At 53.4% G+C, this 18444-nt stretch overlaps 1 protein-coding gene across 2 annotated transcripts; it reads left to right on the top strand.

The window, feature by feature from the left end:
* Positions 1–16790: 16790 nt before the first annotated feature.
* IFITM5 (interferon induced transmembrane protein 5) lies at positions 16791–18371 on the top strand. Of its 2 annotated transcripts, XM_019719485.3 has the most exons (3): positions 16791–16896; positions 17079–17357; positions 17892–18371. In XM_019719485.3, exons 2-3 carry the CDS (start codon positions 17166–17168, stop codon positions 18102–18104), a joined length of 405 nt encoding a protein of 134 aa, XP_019575044.1. In that variant the 5' UTR covers positions 16791–16896; positions 17079–17165; the 3' UTR covers positions 18105–18371. The 2 variants fall into 2 exon arrangements, with proteins under 2 accessions (XP_019575044.1, XP_019575045.1); XM_019719486.3 differs by lacking the exon at positions 16791–16896 and having other exon boundaries at positions 17001–17357.
* The last annotated feature ends 73 nt before the right edge of the window (positions 18372–18444 follow it).

Below are 18444 nucleotides of genomic sequence, written 5' to 3' on the forward strand. Positions count from 1 at the left end.
GTCTTTGCCTGAAAGATCCCTGAGAAGTGGAGACCCATTTCCTAAATATTGAGTGTAGACCTGGTCATGTGAAAATCGTACTCATCCTACGAACTCTGGGCCGTTCGAAGGAGACGCTGGGCATATTGAGCAAAGCTTACAGCTGGGAGGGGTGCTGGGCAGAGAGGGGAAGGTGGGACAGGAAGTGTTAAGGGTCCCCAGCCTGGCCTCGCGCTCAGAGGGGGAGAAGGGGCGGAGAACTTGACAGAGACTGAGAAACAAACAGCTTTTGGATTGTCAAAGCCAAACCTCCCAGGTGCACTCCTACCCGAGTTTCATCTGACCACTGAAGCGCCAGGACCCAGCAAAACTCCAGGGCCGGGTCCCTGTCTGGGCAGGAATCTGCCCCACGTCCCAACCCCCATCGGCCTCACTGCCAGCCAGTGCAGCCGGGAAATCACGTGGATACTTAATCAGAAACAGCAGAAGCTGTCTGCTCCCCCCTTGTTTTCCTCCCTCCTACTTAACCGTTTTTGGACTTGAACCTCAGAACCTCAGTTCACCCAGGGAAAGGCCAATTCTCGTGCCGATTTCTGCTGGGACACACCGGATATTGGGATGGGCTTCTAGTCCCACTTGGGTGTTTTGATGGCCACTGTCAGCACCAGAGCCCTCCCGGGTGTCATTTCTGTTAGGCTGCGCTGGATTGGGGGGGGCGGGGGGGGCGCAGAACAGCGGGGAGTCCATCTAATGAACATCGTCCTCGTCCATGGCCGGGTGTGAGGCCGGGTGTGACGGAAGCAAAAGCATTCCTCCCCCACCCACCCTCACCGCTGGGGACTCACAGAGGGTGGCCACGTGGGCGGGAGGCCAGGCCAGCGGGGATGCTCACGGTCCTGAGCAGGGCCAGCCTGGCCAGCCACCGCTCAGCCTCAGGTCTAATTGGTTAAGAGAACAAAAGCTGGGGAGTGGCGGGAGGTTTGCAGGGAGGGGTGGTGCTCATCTCTGGAGAATTTGGAGGTTCTCCCCTCAGGAACCGAAGGGTCTCAGAGTTCACGTGCCTTGCAAGCTGACAAGTGAGCCTGCACAGTGTCAGAACCCACAGACCCCCGGGTCAGGGACCAAGAACAGTGCTCTTCTCACAGCAAGAGCGGCAGCCGGCAGCCGGGGAGGGGGGCCCATCCGCAGGGGTTCTGGAGAGGCCCCGCCGACGCCGGCCTGCCGGGGGCGTGGCCCGGGCCCAGGGAACCTGACTCTTCTGCACCGCTATGACCTTGCCCCCAGGAAGACACTCCGGTGCTCGGGAGGGTGACCCTGTGTCCATAAGGCTGGTCCAGAGGAAAAAGGGCTCAAAAGGCGTTTGGAGGTGGGGGAGGGGAAGCCACCGGAAGTGTCTCGCGGCTCCCCTCTAGCCCGCCCCGGTCTAGGGAGTCAGGGTTCCCCCGTCCCGAATGCCCACTCCGCAGGCCGGTGGGGTGGGGGCCTGCTCCTGCCCCGCCAGGCAGCCTCGCGGGGTGGAAGGTTCAGGACAAGATTACGGAAGCCGTCTTGGCAGTGGGGAGGCTGGGGGCAGGCACCCCACGGCTCAGACCCGAGGGGCACGTCCTGGGCGTCCGGTGGCAGCTTCGGAGCCGGACTCCGTCCCAGCAGCGCTCACAGGCTCCAGCAGAGGACAGGTTCCCTCTCCCCGCCTCCCCCTTCCTCTTTCTCAGCAAGTTCTCCGTGCAGACGTGAGCGCACCCTCAAAGCTACCCACTTTGTTTCTCAACCTCTCGCAGTTGCGCAAATCTGTGCTCGCCGCAGGGCGCACCTGGCCCCCGGGCCAGCGCCCCCCTCAAATCTGGACGCAGCCCCGTGGTTTCCCGTCCCCGACACACCCTGTGCACGTCACTTCGTTGAAACGGAGAAAACATCTCCCGAGGAAAGGCGGGGAGGGAGGTTAGCAAGTCGCAACCCGTGCCCCCGCCCTGTGTCCCTCCTCCACCACCTCGGCCTGCCCCTGCCCCGCCCCACGCTCCCAGGCCCCCGCGCACCCCGCTTCCTGTCCCCAGGGCCCGGCCGGCCCCGCCTCCAGTTCCTGCAGCCCGCCTCCCCGCTCTCCTTCCCGGTCCCCACGCCCCACATCTAACGCTGAACTGCTCCCCTGCTCCCCGCCCCCAGCGCCCCGTCCCCCCCACGCATCGCCTCTCCCTGCGGCCAGGGCGGTCCTGGGCCTCCACACACGCCGGGTCTCCCGGAGACCCTCTGGACAACCACGACCCGGCCCACAGCCCCGAACACAGGGTCTGATCGGGACAGCGTGTCAGGCCTTCGGGGAGCGCTACGGAACGAGTCACCCCCTCCCAACCCACCACATGAGCTGCTTGGACGGCTCAGGTCCACCGGCAGCCCGCCGGGTGCAGACTTTCCCTCCAGGCAGGGCGCACACGCCGCTTCTGGGGTGATGAGCCCAGGCACCCTCCCCGGACCCATGCTGCGACGCGTGGGCCTGTGTCGCCTCCTGGTGGCCAACCGCGCAAAATGCGACCGCAGGGAGTGGAGAAGGGTACAAAGACAGGAGCGCGGGGAGGAGGAAGGAGGGGCGTCTCCCCGAGAGGAGCGGTTTCCCGATGGCCGCCTTCAGCCACCAGCCCCAAACGCAGGGAGGGACACTGGACCCCACAGGACCCCAATTCTGACTCGATCCCAGTTCTGATCCTGATCGGTCCCCATCGCATTTCTGATGAGACTGAAGCCCAAATTAGGACGCCTTTTAACTAGGGGCCGGGAGGGGTGTCGCTGGACCCACGGGTGAGGGCTGGTGGACCCGCACCCACGGAGACCACCCGCAGAGGAAGGGGTGCCTGGGCAAGCCCCTGCTGGGTTTGGGGTCAGGGCCCCGTTGCAGGAACGGACGGCTGTTTTTGCCGGGAGCTCTCTGGAGCTGCAGGATCCGCCCCTCCCCCCCTTCTCTGAACAGCCAACAGCGGGCCTAGTGCGGTGCAGAGGGCGCTGCGGGGCTCAGGGGCAGGTTGGGCAGCTCTCTCCAAGCCCACCCACCACCAGGAAGAACAGGTTGGGGAAATACCCCCCAAGACTTGGGGACACACTGGGAAGAAGGGACAGTGCAGCAGGGAAAAGACGCACGTGAACCAGAAGGAAACAGCATAATTCCAGGATCTATAAGGGCCAGGAAGCGCTCGGAGCAGTGTGATGTTTAAGTGTGATCGGAGGACAGGGAGTGTCAAGGAATCTCCCAGGAAGAGAGGTCCCCGAGAGCCAAGGCCCCTAGGGAAGAGCCTAGAAGAGCATTCTGGCCAGAAGAGATGCTGTGCAGAGGCCCTGGGGCGACAAGGGGGTCGTGAGGTCCTCCAGTGGAGGGAACCCAGAGGGGAAGTGGTCAGAGAACGGAGCTGACTGCGGGAGAGGTCAGCCCCGGGCAGTGTGGTCCGGCGCTGAGTGAGTGGGTGACCTCCCAGGCAGGTCCCCCGGGTAAAACTGCAGCCACACAGAGGCTGCCGGAGTGAAGTCGCACCACTCCACAGGTGCCGAGAGGAACCCGCGAGACTCAGGGTCACAGCACACACTGCCTCACAGGACAGCACCAGGTCCCTGCCCCAAGTCCCGGGGTGACGCGATGGGCTACGCACACAACGGGTCAGATCACAGCGGAGTGACCTAGGGTCTCGAGGCAAGCAGCAAACGTGCCAGTCCCTCCCCCGGGAGTGGTCAGTCGACAGTGGTCACCCCTGGTCCCCTTGACTTGCCTAGCGGCTACAGAAACCCCTCAGCCTCGGACAGCTGGCCCTATGGTCTGGGCATTCAGCGAGAACACGTAGGACACACGGGGCGCACAGCTCACAGCCTCTCTCAACTATCCTACCGTCAGCTGAACTCCAGTTGTCACACAGCGGGCCACCCCGCCACAGGCCAGAGGTGCTGACGGGCTGGGACCACACCTGCTCCTTTTGTCCCGCACGTGCTCGATCAGTCCACTTGCAGGGTAAGGTGACCCGCCGTGCTGTCCTCTGCCATGCTCCCAGGATCGTTCACGGGTCCAGAGGGGGTGCTGGTGGCACCGCAGAGGACCCGAGCTTCCTCTTTGAGGGCCCGACGTGGCCCTGACCCACACACAGCAGGGAGGTGCTCCTCCCCACCTCACCGGGAGGAGCCTCAGGCTGTTTTCCCTTAGGACCGCCCGGGTGGGTGCTGGGTCGGGCCTGCTGATCTTAGGGCTGTGCCGGCTCACCTGCCTGGTAGAGAGGGTCCTGACCGCTGTCCCTCGGCCTAGTGCCACTGCCAGAAGAGGGTCCTCACTCCCGCTGCTGCCTGGAGCCAGGGATCTGTCCCCCCATGGGACAACCTGGGGGTCCAATGAGAGGACGTGGTCTGAGCAATCATTAGAGGCGACCATGGCCAGGAGGCAGCCCCGGTTCCCAGGGAGAGGCGTCTGGGGCCCACCCTCTCCGCATCGGAGCACGTAGCCCAGATTGAACTTGCTCTGCGTCATCCGTTCGTTATTTGGCTTCAGCCCTGTGAGCAATGTCACCAGCATTCGCAGCCTCACCCGCCGGACGTGGCTTCACCCAAACCACGTGGGCACGATCCAAATAAATCCCAGGAGGATTAAAAGAAGCCGTAATTCAACTACACTAACGTGGAGACTCAACTTACCCAAGTGTGTGGGATGCAGGCAAATCTCTGCTTAGCGGGCATCTCTAGTGTTGGGTGTGTGTGTTAGAAAGGAAGGAAGGCCTACAAGCAGCAGTCTAAGCTTCCGCCGGAGGAAACCGGAGAAAGAAGAGGCACTAGAAGCCTAAAGCCAACAGAAGGACACAAATAACAACGACTAGATCAGAAATCAGTGCAACTGAAGACAGGAAATCAGAGGGGAAAAATCAATGACACCAAAAGCTGGTTAGTTGTGTGTGTGGGGGGGGAACGTCAATAAGACTGAGAAGCCTCTACTCAGGCTAACCAGAAATAAGAAGAGGCAAGAGAGATCACTGCAATGAGAAATGGCAGACAGGCCATCGCTGCCGACCCCAGGGACATCGAAGGGACAATGAAGGTCACACGAACGACTCGATGCCCACAAATCCGGTAACTCTGATGAAAGGGACCGAGTCCTGGAAAGACGTAAACTACCACAACTCGTACACGGAGAAAGGTACGCTAACGAGGCCGATACCTATTAACGAAGTTGAATCAGTAATTAATAACCTTCGAAACAGGAAAGCAGCAGGCCCAGAAGGTCCCACTGGTAAATTGTATTGGACCTTTAAGGCAGAAATGATACCCGTTCTGTACAATCTGTTCCAGAAAATAGAAACAGAGAGAATGCTTCCTGCCTCATTTTGAGGCCAGCGTGACCCTAATAAATCCAAACCCGGACAGAGAAAGAAGAAGAAAGGGAAACCGCAGATCACCACGGATCAGTACCTCTCTCGAGCATGAACGCAAAAATCCTCCCCGAAATATGAGCAAATCACACCCAGCGATGGATTACACTGCACCAAAGCATTCTATGCCTCTACCCGGTGGATTTGCTTCCGGGGCTGCAGATCGGTTCAGTATTTTAAAAATTAAAGACTGTAATTCACGCCTATGGGCTAAAAATCAACACATGACGTGACCTCATCAATGGATGCCGGAAGAGCATCTGACAAAACCCAACACACATTCCTGATGGAAACTCTCCAGAAACTGCAAAGACGGGGTAATCTTCAACTTGATCAAGCTCAGTCTACCGGAAAGCATACCGCTGACATCACACTTGAGGGTGAGAAACCACATGCTTCCCCCTTGAGAGCAGGAGCAAGGCAAGGATGTCCCCTGTCATCTCTCCTAGTCACCACCGTCCTGGAAGTCTAGGAAGGTGAAGGGAGACAAGGGAAGCAAAGGACATGTACGCGCTGGGAAGGAAGACATACAACTGTCCTCGTTCACACATGACGTGACTGTCTGCGGGGAAACCCGAGGAATTAACAAGAGGCCCCTGGAACGAGTAAGTGCTGACAACAAGGTTGCAGGAGCCAAGGGTGGCGCACAAAATCCGCTGCTTTCCTGCACACCAGCAGTGCCCTGTGGAATTCTGACGCTTAAAGCAACACCATTTACAGCAGCACCACAGAAATGGAAGCGTTCGGTGTACCTAACGGAACATGTACGCGGCGTCTGACGACAACCACAAAAGTAGGGTGAGAGGAATCAAAGATCTCCATGAGTGGAGAGGCGTCCCCTGCTCACCGATAGGAGCTCAATGCTGTTCAGAAGTCAGTTCCTCCCAACTTGACCTATCGATTCAAAGCAACCCCAGTTTAAATCCCAGCAAGTTATTTTCTCGATGTTGACAAACCCATTCTGAAGTTTACCGGAAGGCAAAAACCCAGAAGAGCCGACACCATACTGAAGGGAACAACAGCCTTGGAGGACTGACCCTGGGTGACTTACTCTCAAGCTCCAGTCATCAAGACAGCCTGGTGTTGACCACAGACCGGACAGATAGGTCAGTGGGACGGAACAGAGAGCCAGAAATACGTGCACACAAACATGGTCAACTAAGGAGCTAAGCCTGCTCAGTGGAGTGGAGTGTCTTTTCCAGAAACAGTGGTGGAACATCTGGACATGCGTAAATAAAAGGTGAGTCTAGACACAGGCCTTATGCCTTTCACAGAATTAGCTGAAAATTCATCGTAGACCTGCAAAACTCTCAACCTTGTCAAAGATAACAAGGGCGAAAACCTACATGAGCTTGGATTTGGCGACGATTTTTTAGCTGCAACATCATAAGCACCATCCATGAGAGAAAAAAGTCGGTAAGTTGGACTTTATTTAAACTTTAAAATTTTACTCTGCTAAATATACTGTGAAGACAATGCAAAAACAAGCCACAGTTTAGGAGAAAATATTTCCTAAACATGTGCCTGATACGAGATAGCGTCCAAGATGCACAAGGAACTCTGAAAAGCCAACAATAAGAAAAACAACCCGGCGGGGGGTGGGGGTGGACAGCCCGGTGGCTCAGGCGGTTGGAGCGCCGCGCTCCTAACACCGAAGGCTGCCGCTTCAATTCCCACATGGGCCAGTGAGCAGCGCCCTCTGCAGCTAAGATGGTGAACAACAGTTCTCCCTGGAGCCGGGCTGCCCTGAGCAGCCACAGTTTGGTGTGGGCCGCCGTGTGCTGCGGTAGGCTCCTGTGTGCCGCCATGAGTGGCTGGTGGCCAGCAGCCATTGTGAGCGGTCGGCATCCGGCGAGAGCTGCCGTGAGCGGCCGACCGATGACTGGCGACCGACTGCCTCAGCGGCGGGGAGGCGGGGAGGCGGGGGGGGGGGGGGGGGGGCCGAGCGCAAGGCTCCTAATACCAGCGTGGGCCAGGGAGCTGTGCCCTACACAACTAGACTGAGAAACAAGGGCTTGAACCGGAGTGTGTGGGGGGGATGCGGGAGGAAGGGTGGGGGGAGAAAACAACCCAATTTTAAATCGGGCAGCATTTGAAACGATGCTTCACAGCATATGTCATTAGGAAAATGCCAATCCAAGCAACAATAAGCTATCAAGAGAATGGCTAAAACCCCAAACTCTGACAACGCCAAGTGCTGCCCAGGGTGTGCAGCCGCGGGAACTCCCACTCACGGTTTGGGGGGTGCAGATGGAGCAGCCACTTTGGAGGACAGTGTGGTGGCTTCTGACAGAACCCAACACACTCTCATCGTGAGATCCAGCAGTCGCGCTCTCTGGCATTTAGCCAAGTGAGTTGAACACTTATGTCCACCCAAAAACCTGCACACCGATATCTGCGGTAGATTTCTTCACCATTGGCAAAAACTGGGTGCAACCAAGATGTCTTTGAAGGGTGCACAGAATAATGGCCATACACTCATATGATAAAATAGTATTCCACAACAAAAAGAAAATGCCTATCTATCCACAAAAAGGCATGGGTGAGCCATAAATACACATTGCTAAGTGCTATAAGCTAGTGTGAATTGGCTGCATGCTATCTCGTTCCAAGTATGTGACATTCTAGGAAAGGGACAACTGACTACAGGGTAAGATTAGTGCTTTCATTGCACAGAGGATCGGAGGTGAAACTCACCCATAGAGTAAGCTGGTGGGCACATTACCTGTTCTCAGAAGGAGCAAGGGGACAATTCCTGCCACAAGTCAAATCAGGCCAGAACTCATACTGGTTTGGGATCCGAAAATCCCCAGTCAAACATTTAGTTTGAAGCAGTCTTGGCAACACAGTTCTGGCAGAAGCAAAGGAAAATGGGAGAAAAGCTTTGTAAACCCAGACCTCAAAGAATTCCCACAGATAGAGGTCCAAGGATAGGTAGGGGCTTGCTGTCAAAAGGTATCCAACGCACCAGGAAAAAGCCAGCCTAAGTGAGTCAGCAAAAATAACAGACTGCAGAATTAGACCCACAAAGACACAAGATACTGGGATTATCAGATGAGGAATACAAAAAATTAAAAAAAAAAAATTCCGTTCAGTATGTGTGGGGACAGAGCTAGGAGTGTAGTTTCCAATCTCTCACTCTCACGTGGAAAGGTGCTGGCTCAGGTAGTAAATGGCCATCAACTGTGATTGGATAGCCATCAGCTGTGGCTAGTTGGCCGTCAGCTGTAACCAGTGAGCCATTGGCCAGTAATATAACTGCCATGGCTACGCTAGCAGCAAGTGGGGGCTAGCAAGAAGATGGTGGCTGAGCTAGCAAGAGTGGATTGCAGTTAGGACGGTGGATTGCAGTTAGCAAGTGAGGTTGGTTGGCAGAGAGAAGTGGACAGGAGTTTGCAGATGGTGTGGCTCCTGCTTCCTGTGTCTCCAGCCCAGTCACTAGTGAGAATGTAGTGGTGTGACTCCCCTATCTATAGCTCCGTGGGTTTTCGTTTTTGGCCTCACCATGTCCTGCGTTCTTATGTGAGGAATGGGACCGGAGACCCCGCATGAACTCTACATGACAGTATGTTTAAGGAGATATAATAAAAGAGGATTGAAAGTGTGATGAAATGACAAGAGATTATCAGAACTGACCAGACATAATTAAAAAGAAAGTAGACATTAACTAGATCTAAATTAGACATTCAAATAGCTTAAACTGAAGATAAAAACAGCTGAAGAGAGAATTCAAGAAGTGGAAGGTGGATCTGAAGAAATTGCCCAGAATGCAGCACAGAGACAAACAGGGAAACTATGAAATTTTAACCTCCCTGGAGTGAGCACATCCAACAGGGTCTAATTGGAGTTCAGAAGGAGCTGGTCTTAAGCCAGGTCCCCTGCATTGAGCAGTGATCAGTTAGGGGATCCTGGCAAGGAAGTGGGGGAAGCGCAACAGGAAAGGAGAGCCGTGTGTCTAAATAAATAAATAAATAAACGGGTGGCCGGAATGTTAAAACAGGGCAAAATAACCTTTGGAGTAGCCCTAAGCAAACTTGTGCCCCAATGAACTGTTTGCAGAGATAACAAGAAAGCAGATATTATGACTACTGAACTAAAAATGAAAGACGTTGTTTAGAATTAGTGTCACCATGTCATGTTATCTGCACCAATAGCAACACATTCCTTCTAATGATGTCATTGTCCCCTTCCCTTTTCATAAATACCCATTGCCTTTGTCTCCTATTGGAACACTATTTGGGCTTCTGCATGAATCGGTGTTTCCCAAATAGCTATTCTTATTGATCTCAAGTAAATACTTGTTGCCTCTCACTTTGAAAGGCCTTTTGTTTTTAGGTTACCACATGCAAAGGTGCGGTTCCAGGCAGTGCCATCCCCCTGCTTAACCCCTCGGGGGGCTCTGCAGTATAAGAGCCAGCTCAGAGTTTGTCCTGCTTCCAGGTGAGGGTGCTGGCTCTCACACCAACCATCTCTGGTCAAGAGTGGACCTCAGGCATGAAGACCCCCAGCTGGAGCTGCTCAACTTGCTGGTTGAAGTCCATGGAGCACGTGGAGCTTGCAGAGGAGTTGGCAGGAGTTGTGAAGTGGACTTGGGGGGACCCACAGTTGAGGAGGGGATGGGCAATAATCCACGAGACTATTGTAGCTGAGATCTCACCAGAACATTTAAAGACATATGTTGAGGAAGGAGGCTAAAAGCCAATTCATGTCCACACACATCAGAAGGAGGCTGCAGATGACCAAAGACAGAGGGGAGATGTACACAGAGCTGTGGTCTGGTGGTCATCACGTTCCTCCCTGGAAGTTGGGGGAGTGGAGGGCAGAGGTAGGCCTGCCCAGTCCCTGTCTGGAGCCTCTCTCAGTCCTAGCGGGAGGGACAGGGTGGTTGCACAGATACTTAAGCTGTGGTAGCAGAGGAGGGCAGTGTGGGAGTGATGGGGTCATTCAGGGAGATACAGGGGTCCCCACTCCATGTCTGCCCTGCCCCCAGGTCCCTCTTCCCACCAGCAGGGAAAAGAACTGGCTGCTGCAAAATTACATGCAAAACACATGCAAACCACATGCAAATCGCATGTTAACCACGTGCAGCCTGCAAGGAACCCACTTGGAACCACATGTGAAACATGCAGATGTCATACAAACCACATGCAAACATCATGTAAACCACCTACACACTATATGCCGACTATATGAAAATCACATGCAAAACCTATGCAAGCCACATGTAAATTACATGAAAACCACATACAAACCATATGCAAACTGCATGCAAACCCAAAGACAGGACATACGAATCATCACTAACACACATTCACATATTTGAGACGGAGGCATTTGGATAAAATCCAATTACCATACCTCAAATGGATCTAAAGGGAGTGAAATGCCCCTGAGACGCATGGAGTGGTTTTCCATGGTTATATTTGGGGCAGCCAGCACATCTGCTCTACACTTTATGGGCCAGGGTGGGAGAAGGTTCCTAGGAACATTCCATGAAGTCATCTTCTTGGCCCATGTGTAAGCTCATACACGTGCTGAAGCATAGGCAGCTGAGCCCCTGCAGGTGAGACTGGTTTCCCATGGGGTCTAAGCCACAGCTGTTTGGGTTAAAGGTCCCCCTTTTGTTGCCACGTCTTCTTTTCTGCTTCTGTAGCTGCCTTTGGGAACTGTAAAAGAGTGTCTTTTATTGATTTAGCAGGGAGCAAAGAATATTCTCGGGTCTGGACAATTTGATGGCTTAGTGCTTCCTGTCTAGCAGCAGGAGCAGCTGAATGATTTCCTTTTGCTTCAATGGTGGTAGCTTTAGAATATCCTGGAATTTTGATAATTGCCAATTGTTTCGTTTGCTGTATGGCACCTAATAACTCTGCAACCTGTTTCCCATTCTTTATGGGCTGCCCTGAGAAGTCAAGCAGCCTCGCTGCTTCCACAGTCAAGAGCTGCACCAAAGGCATAACGACTCTCTAAGTATTGACTATTTGACCTTTGGCCGATTGACAAGCTCGAGTCTGAGCAATTAACTCGGCTTGCTGGGCAGATCTTATTTCAGGTAAGTAAGAACTTTTAATTATGTCCACCATGGAGATTACTGCATATCCAGCTCGATAATTTCTACATTTGTCTTCAAGATAAGATCCATCTGTAAACCAATGTCAGCATCAGCAACAGGTGTTTCCTGTAAACAAGAACGTGGTCAGTGAGTAAAACGCAGTCATGGGCGTCTTCATTCTGGAAAGAGCGTAGTAAAGTCGCTGGGTTAAGACAGTTACATTGAGCTAACATGATATTAGGTGCAGAAAGCAGGAGTACTTCATAAGAAGCCAGTCGGCTGACTGAGTAATGCTGAATATGGTGAGAGTTCAGCAAATATTTAACAGAATGAGGAACATAAATGGTTAAAGGAGCACCCACGACGATCTCTCCTGTTGGTTTGCACAACATGGCTGTAGCAGAGATGGCGGTCGTGCAGGGAGGGGCCCTTTGGCTACTGAGTCCAACTGCTGACTGTAAGATCCTGTATGTCTACAATGGGCTCCACGTTTCTGAGTTAGAACTCCCACAGCATTTCCTTCGTTTTCATGTATGAAAAGGAAGGAAGGAAGTTGATAAGTAGGGTGTCCCGGAGCGGGAGCTCTAGATAACGTTTCCTTTAGAGCTTCTTCAGCTTTTCCTTCTGGGTTCCCTTTGACTGGATCTAGGAAGGAAGGAAGTTGATAAGCAGGGTGTCCCGGAGCGGGAGCTCTAGATAACGTTTCCTTTAGAGCTTCTTCAGCTTTTCCTTCTGGGTTCCCTTTGACTGGATCTAGGAAGGAAGGAAGTTGATAAGCAGGGTGTCCCGGAGCGGGAGCTCTAGATAACGTTTCCTTTAGAGCTTCTTCAGCTTTTCCTTCTGGGTTCCCTTTGACTGGATCTGGTCAATCCGATTTTAATAAGACATACAGAGGCTGGGCCATTAATGAAAACTTTGGACCCAGTTGTGACAGTGTCCAGTTAACCCTACAAATCCTCTAAATTGCTTCTTAGTTCTTGGAAGGGAAAGGATATTATTCCTCTGAGTCTTCCAGGGTTAATTATTAGCCCATCTTTAGAAATGAGAAGGACAAGGTATTTTACTTGGGCAAACAGAATTGAAGTTTGTCCTTTGCGACCTCAAGTCCTTTTAGAGCTAACAGTTGTACTAGGTAAACTTTGCTCTTTTGGGAGTCTGGTCATGTCCTAGAGCAGGGGTGTCCAAACTGCGGCCTGCGGGCCAACTGCGGCCCGCGATCCATTTTTTATTGGCCCGCAGCAAATTCCAAAAATATATTTAGTTTACTTAAATAAACCAGGTGAGGCAATACGTACTTCACCTCGAGTGAGTGGCCTGGCTGTTTGTGTATTTTACCGCATGTGGCCCTTGGTGAAAAACGTTGAAAAAAGTTTGGACACCCCTGTCCTAGAGCATAAAAGTAAACCATCCACATATTGGATTAGAGTGGAATCTCTGGGAAAATCAACATCATTCAAATCAGCTTTTAGTATCTTGAGAGAAATAGGTGGGACTCTTAGTATACCCTGGGGGCTTCACATTCAAAGTAAACTGGTGACCTTCCCGGGTGAAGACAAAGAGATATTGACTGTCCTTTTCTACAGGAATGCTGAAAAAGGCACTACATAAATCCATCACTGAAAAATACTGGCAGTCCACAGGAATGGCTGATAGTTAGTAGTGTGTGTGGGTTTGCAACCATGGGTAATGTCTGGGAATGACTATTTTATTTACACCTCTGAGATCCTGTGCAAATCTCCATCTTTTTCCATTCGACTTCTTTACTGGAAGGATAGGAGAATTACAGGGGCTCGAACATGGAATTATAAGCTCCTTTTTAAAGTAATCTTGTATAATGGGCTTAATTCCAGCAGTGCGTCAGGTCTGAAAATATTGGTGAATATTAGGTTGAGGCAAAGTGGAGGGACGGAGTCCCAGAGAGCAGTTTCCAGGCTCTCGGCCTCACGTGGAAAGGTCTGGCTTGGTTATTAGATGGCCATCAGCTGTAATCAGATGGCCATCCACTGTAACTAGCTGGCCATCAGCTGTAACCAGTTAGCCATTAGCCACTAATATAACTGTCATGGCTACAATGGCAAGCACGGATTGTGGCTAGCAAGTGGGGTTAGCTAGCGCGGATGGCGGATTGCGGATCATGTGGACCCTGCTTCCTGTATCTCCAACCCAGCTGCCAGCGAGAATATAGTGTTATGAACCTTCTATCCATGGCTCTGTTGGTGTTCCTTTTCAGCCTCACCATACTCTGTGTCCACCCACCGAGAGGGGGACCAGAGACCCTGCATGACACAAAGTATTGTCGATAGTTATTTTGATAGGAGTGGCTGACGGGAAAAGGCCCAGAGCTCCACAGAACATCCTGCAGCAAAGGTTCAGTCTCAAGATTACTTTCCTCTTGTGGAGGTTCCTTTAAAATCATGATTTTCTCCATTGGTTCAGCATCAGATTCATTTAGTTCTACATACATCTCTCCCTCTGAGAAAAGCATATGTGGGTCTCCTGGATTTCAAGAAAGTCTCACCATATTAGGTGAACTGGGTCAAATTTGATGAGCAAAAATATACGTTGCTCTGTGAACAGATTTTGATTTAAAAACAGACATTGGTTGAGCAGCTGTCCCCACCATCTGCACAGCAGCTTCACTCCGAGGGAGAGGGTGACTTAGGGTTTAGAACAAAGTAGCCCCTGTAGCTACAAGGGCCTTAGTAGTGTCCCTTTGGGGAGGTCTGAGTTCATGGCTGGAGCTGTGCATTCATAATTTTAGTAGCTTTATCCTTTTGTTCCTTTTGAATAGCTTAAAACAATTGATCAGCTGGAGTAGTTAGCTTATCAGCATGTGTGGTCAGCCAGTTTAATTCGTGCTGTTTAATCAGTTACAAGCTCCTCGTCTAATTCTCCCAGAAATGCCACATTGAGCATTGGGTCATTTTAATGATGCTTAAAACTATCTGGAGCTTTTAAACTATCATTAGCTTTTAATCTACAGTGGTGGATTTTTAAATTTTAATTATTGGGGAATATTGGAGAACAGTGTGTTTTTCCAGGATGTGAAGGCGTTGTTTTTTCAATCTAGTTGTGGAGAGCACAGCTCACTGGCCCATATGGGACTCAAACTGGCGACCTTGGTGTTTTGAACACTGCGTTCTAACCACTGAGCCAACTGGCCTCCCACTAGCGGCTCAGCTCCAAGCTCAAACCGTGTTTTCAATCTAGTTGTAGAGGGCGCAGTTCACCTGCCCATGTGGGAATCGAACCAGCAACCTTATTGTTAAGAGCTCGCGCTCCAACTGAGCCATCCGGCCGCCCTGGATTTTTGTTCAGTCTGGTTTCTGGGGGAAAATCTCAGGGATGGCTTGGTGAAACCAATAGACTAAATTCGCTGCATTTTTGCTGGTCTGTTTCTCTTTGTTTTAAAAAATCCTCTCTAGGAATTTTCCAGCAGAACTTAGCCATTCTGCTGTTGTGCGCTCAGAAACCAACAGATGAATTAGTTGGAACAGGTCAGAATAGCCAGGGTCATATATTCTAACAATCAAATCAAATTCCTTTGTGAACTCAACAGGGTTTTGGAGAGGATGAGGTAAGTCTTTAGTTAGAGTCCTTAATTCAGCTACAGTCCTAGGAGAGTAAATTATTGCTGGCTTTCCTCGTCCTGAGATTGGGTTTTCTCTAAAGGGAGATGCCGGAATTTCTAGTTCATCCAGCCAATCCTGGTCTGGCTTTCTATTCCTAGTTTCCCCTAAGTCAATAGGGGCTGGTGGTGGACAGAAGAGAAGGGGAGGAGGAAAAAGGTAGCGACAGTCTGGAAAATGGAGCTCAGAAAGGAATGGGGCGGTTGGGAAACGGGGGAAATGGGGTTCTGGCAGTGAGCAGTTTTGGAAGCCTTCCTTAGTTCAGACTGTCTCTAAAATGTTCTTATTAACTTCCCTGTGAGAAGAAAGTACACTGGAGCTCCACTTAGAAGCTTCTATGTTCCAGAGACAGTACTGTTCCATTCATCCAGTTTGATCTCACACCTGCTTTTTACAATTGAGCACATGCACAAAATTAATTTAGAGGTACCAAAAGAGCCCCATTCTGGCTATTTTAAGCTGATATCATTTTTAGTTGAAGCTCCGATTTCTGCAGATACTCGCAAGTTGAAGCTCCATGTGCGTTGTACATAAAGCCGGCCCGAGATGAAAGGGAGGCTGGCTGTCGTGGAGTTCGGAGGCCTCAGAGGCATGATTTTCCACGGTAATTTTAATTTTTCTTTTAAGCCAATTTAAAAAAGCCGTAATTAAATGCAGCCACCTAAGAACAGCTAAAATGAAGTCAGGAACCGCTGTAGGTTAAGTAAAGACTCACCTGGGCTCGGCCTGATCCACTGGATGGCTGGAGCCACCGTTGTCTGTGCTGGGGCCACAGGCCAAGGAGATGCACCGAACTGAACATTTGTGTCCCTAGAATCCCTACGTTGAAATCCTAATGCCCAATGTGATGGTTTCAGGAGGTGGGAGCTTTGGGAGTTGATGAGGCCATGAGGGTGGAGCCCCCACGATGGGATGTGTCCTTGTGAAAGAGACCCCAGAGAGCCCCTCGCCCGTCCCCCATGTAGGACACAGTGAAAGCCGGCTGGCCGTCTACAACCAGGAAGAGCATTTCACTAGAACCACTTCACACTGCCGTGCTCATCTTGGATTTCCAGCCTCCAGAACTGCGAGAAATAAATATCTATTGTTTCCGAGCCCATCAGTCTGTGCTCTTTTGTCATAACAGCCCCGACTGACTAAGATGGGGGACGGGGGATGACCGTGGGCCCTTGGTTGTGAGAGTCTGGGGCCCTTCCACGCAAAGGGGGATCATTGGCCATGGAGGCTGCTGGGCCCTCCAGAGGGAGAGGAGACCAGGACAGAGCCTCCCCAGACACCTGGGGGCTGGGGAGGGCAGGAGTAAGCGGCCTGGCCCCACATGGGACCCTGGAGAGCTCCTGTAGCCCTGACAGCAGAGCTCCCCTTACAGCTGGTCCTGGGGGCCTCCCCTCCATGACCCCCAGCATGACACACCTCTGGCTTTCCCTCTTTCCCTATCGTGTTGCCTGTCCTTTTCCACCCTGCTGTGGCCTGTCCCCTCCCACTAGCAGGCAGCAGGGACTTCTGTACTCCCAAAGCCTGGCCCTGGTGGCCAGGTGACACAGGCAGGGCCTGGGCTTTGGGTTCTCGGGCTGGAGGGGCTGTGGGTTCAGCAGTCCTGGTCCTGAGAGGGGCCCAGCTAAAGCCTGGGGCCCAGCCCATCCTGGAAACTGAGGCACCACTGCATCCAGCAGGGCCCTGAGGCGGCACCGCCAACAAGTTCTGGCCCGGGGGAGGGGGCTCTGGTAGGCGGTACTGCAGCCACTGCCCACCCCCACCAGCAGCTTTTGATGGGGGTGTCGGGGAACAGGGTGTGCAGGCGGGGCTCTGGAGGGCGGTATGCTCCCATCGGCCTGCCCCCTCCTAGCAGCTTTGCACGGTGGGTTCCCTGGGGCGGGTCGGAGGGAGGGAGGGGGCTCTGGCCAACGGGATGGTCTGGTGGCCATTCTGGGAGGCGGGGCTGCAGCCCTCCGCCCCGAAACCTCGCAGGGCCCCACGCGGTGAGGGATGAGGGCGGGCGGGGCGCGCTAGGCTCGGGCTGTAATTTGTCGTTATATTTAGCGGGCGGCTCTGGGCCGGCGGGTATAAGCGGCCCCGGGCGCCCACCTCAGAACGGGAATCAGCGAGGAGGCGACGGCGCTGGAACCCATGGACACCGCGTACCCCCGCGAGGACCCCCGGGCCCCGACGCCCCGCGCGGCCGACGGTGTCGCCCACACGGCCCTTACGCTGGGGGCACCGAGACCCCCGCCTCGAGACCACTTGATCTGGTCGGTGTTCAGCACCCTGTACCTGAATCTGTGCTGCCTGGGCTTCCTGGCGCTGGCCTACTCCATCAAGGTGGGCGGCGGGGTGCCTCCCGGGGGCTGCTTAGCCGGTGGGCGCAGGGCCGGGCTCGCGGGAGCTTCCCACCTGGGGTGGGGGGGCGCTTCTCCCATGAAGGGCGTCTGGTCCATCCCAAAGAGCAGAATCCACGGAGCGATACCCAAGGGGGTGTCTTCCACCAAAAGGGGTTTTAACATGCTGGGGTTCCTCTGAACAAAGGCCCACTGGCTTCAGCTTCTGTGGTGGATGTCTCAGCACCCCAGTGGTCCTCCCACCTACGAAGAGTCCTTGGAGGCCTGGAATGGCTACTGGGTCCAGAGCTGGAGGGAGGAGGCAGGGCCCCCTTCCAGCACCACCTTATGACAACACCCCAAAGCCGTGTCCAGTTGGGGGCAGTGAAGGGAGTGGGTAGAACCCAGGACAATGTCCCCTCGGGCCACATCCCTCCATCCAGATTTTGGGTTCTGGCCCCAGTGGCTGCATGGGGTGGGAAGGCAGGACCTCCCACCCCCAGAGCACGTGCAGACACAGCCCTGCCACTGTCTGCAGGCCCGAGACCAGAAGGTGGCTGGGGACCTGGAGGAGGCGCGGCGTTTAGGCTCCAAGGCCAAGTGCTACAACATCCTGGCCACCATGTGGGCGCTGGTGCCACCTCTGCTGCTGCTGGCGCTGGTGGTGACCGGTGCCCTCCACCTGTCCCGGCTGGCCAGGGACTCTGCCGCCTTCTTCAGTACCAAGTTCGATGATTCGGACTATGATTGACACGCTGTGCCCTGTCCCTGTCCTGACCCAGAGCACCGACCCCAGGACACCAAGGCCTGGGGCACTGCCACCCTGACCTTCCGGAACCCCAGCTCTGCCTTAGGGCCTGATGCCCACCCCCAGCCTCAGCCTGGGTATCTAATGCTGACCCCAAGGATCCCCATTTTGGACCCTAGTGGCCTCCCCCTTTGATGGTCTCTGGTCCCCTTCCTCCCCACTTACCAGGCTCTGCTTAGGTTCCACAATTAAAAGTGCCTGGTTCCAGAAGGTGCCTCCTGGGCCTTATTCCTGGTTGGGTGGGGAGGGTGCCTTCCTGAGGGGACATCTGCAGCCAAATCCC

This window comes from Rhinolophus sinicus, chromosome 14, assembly GCF_057876585.1.
Source record: "Rhinolophus sinicus isolate RSI-liver-muscle chromosome 14, RSI-T2T, whole genome shotgun sequence".
In the NCBI taxonomy this organism is placed as follows: Eukaryota; Metazoa; Chordata; class Mammalia; order Chiroptera; family Rhinolophidae; genus Rhinolophus; species Rhinolophus sinicus.

Bases quoted from the DNA above. Each gene is read 5' to 3' on its own strand.
- IFITM5 (XM_019719485.3), top strand. From the start codon at position 17,166: ATGGACACCGCGTACCCCCGCGAGGACCCCCGGGCCCCGACGCCCCGC. The intron at 17,358-17,891 runs GTGGGCGGCGGG...CACTGTCTGCAG, and splicing joins CGCTGGCCTACTCCATCAAG to GCCCGAGACCAGAAGGTGGC.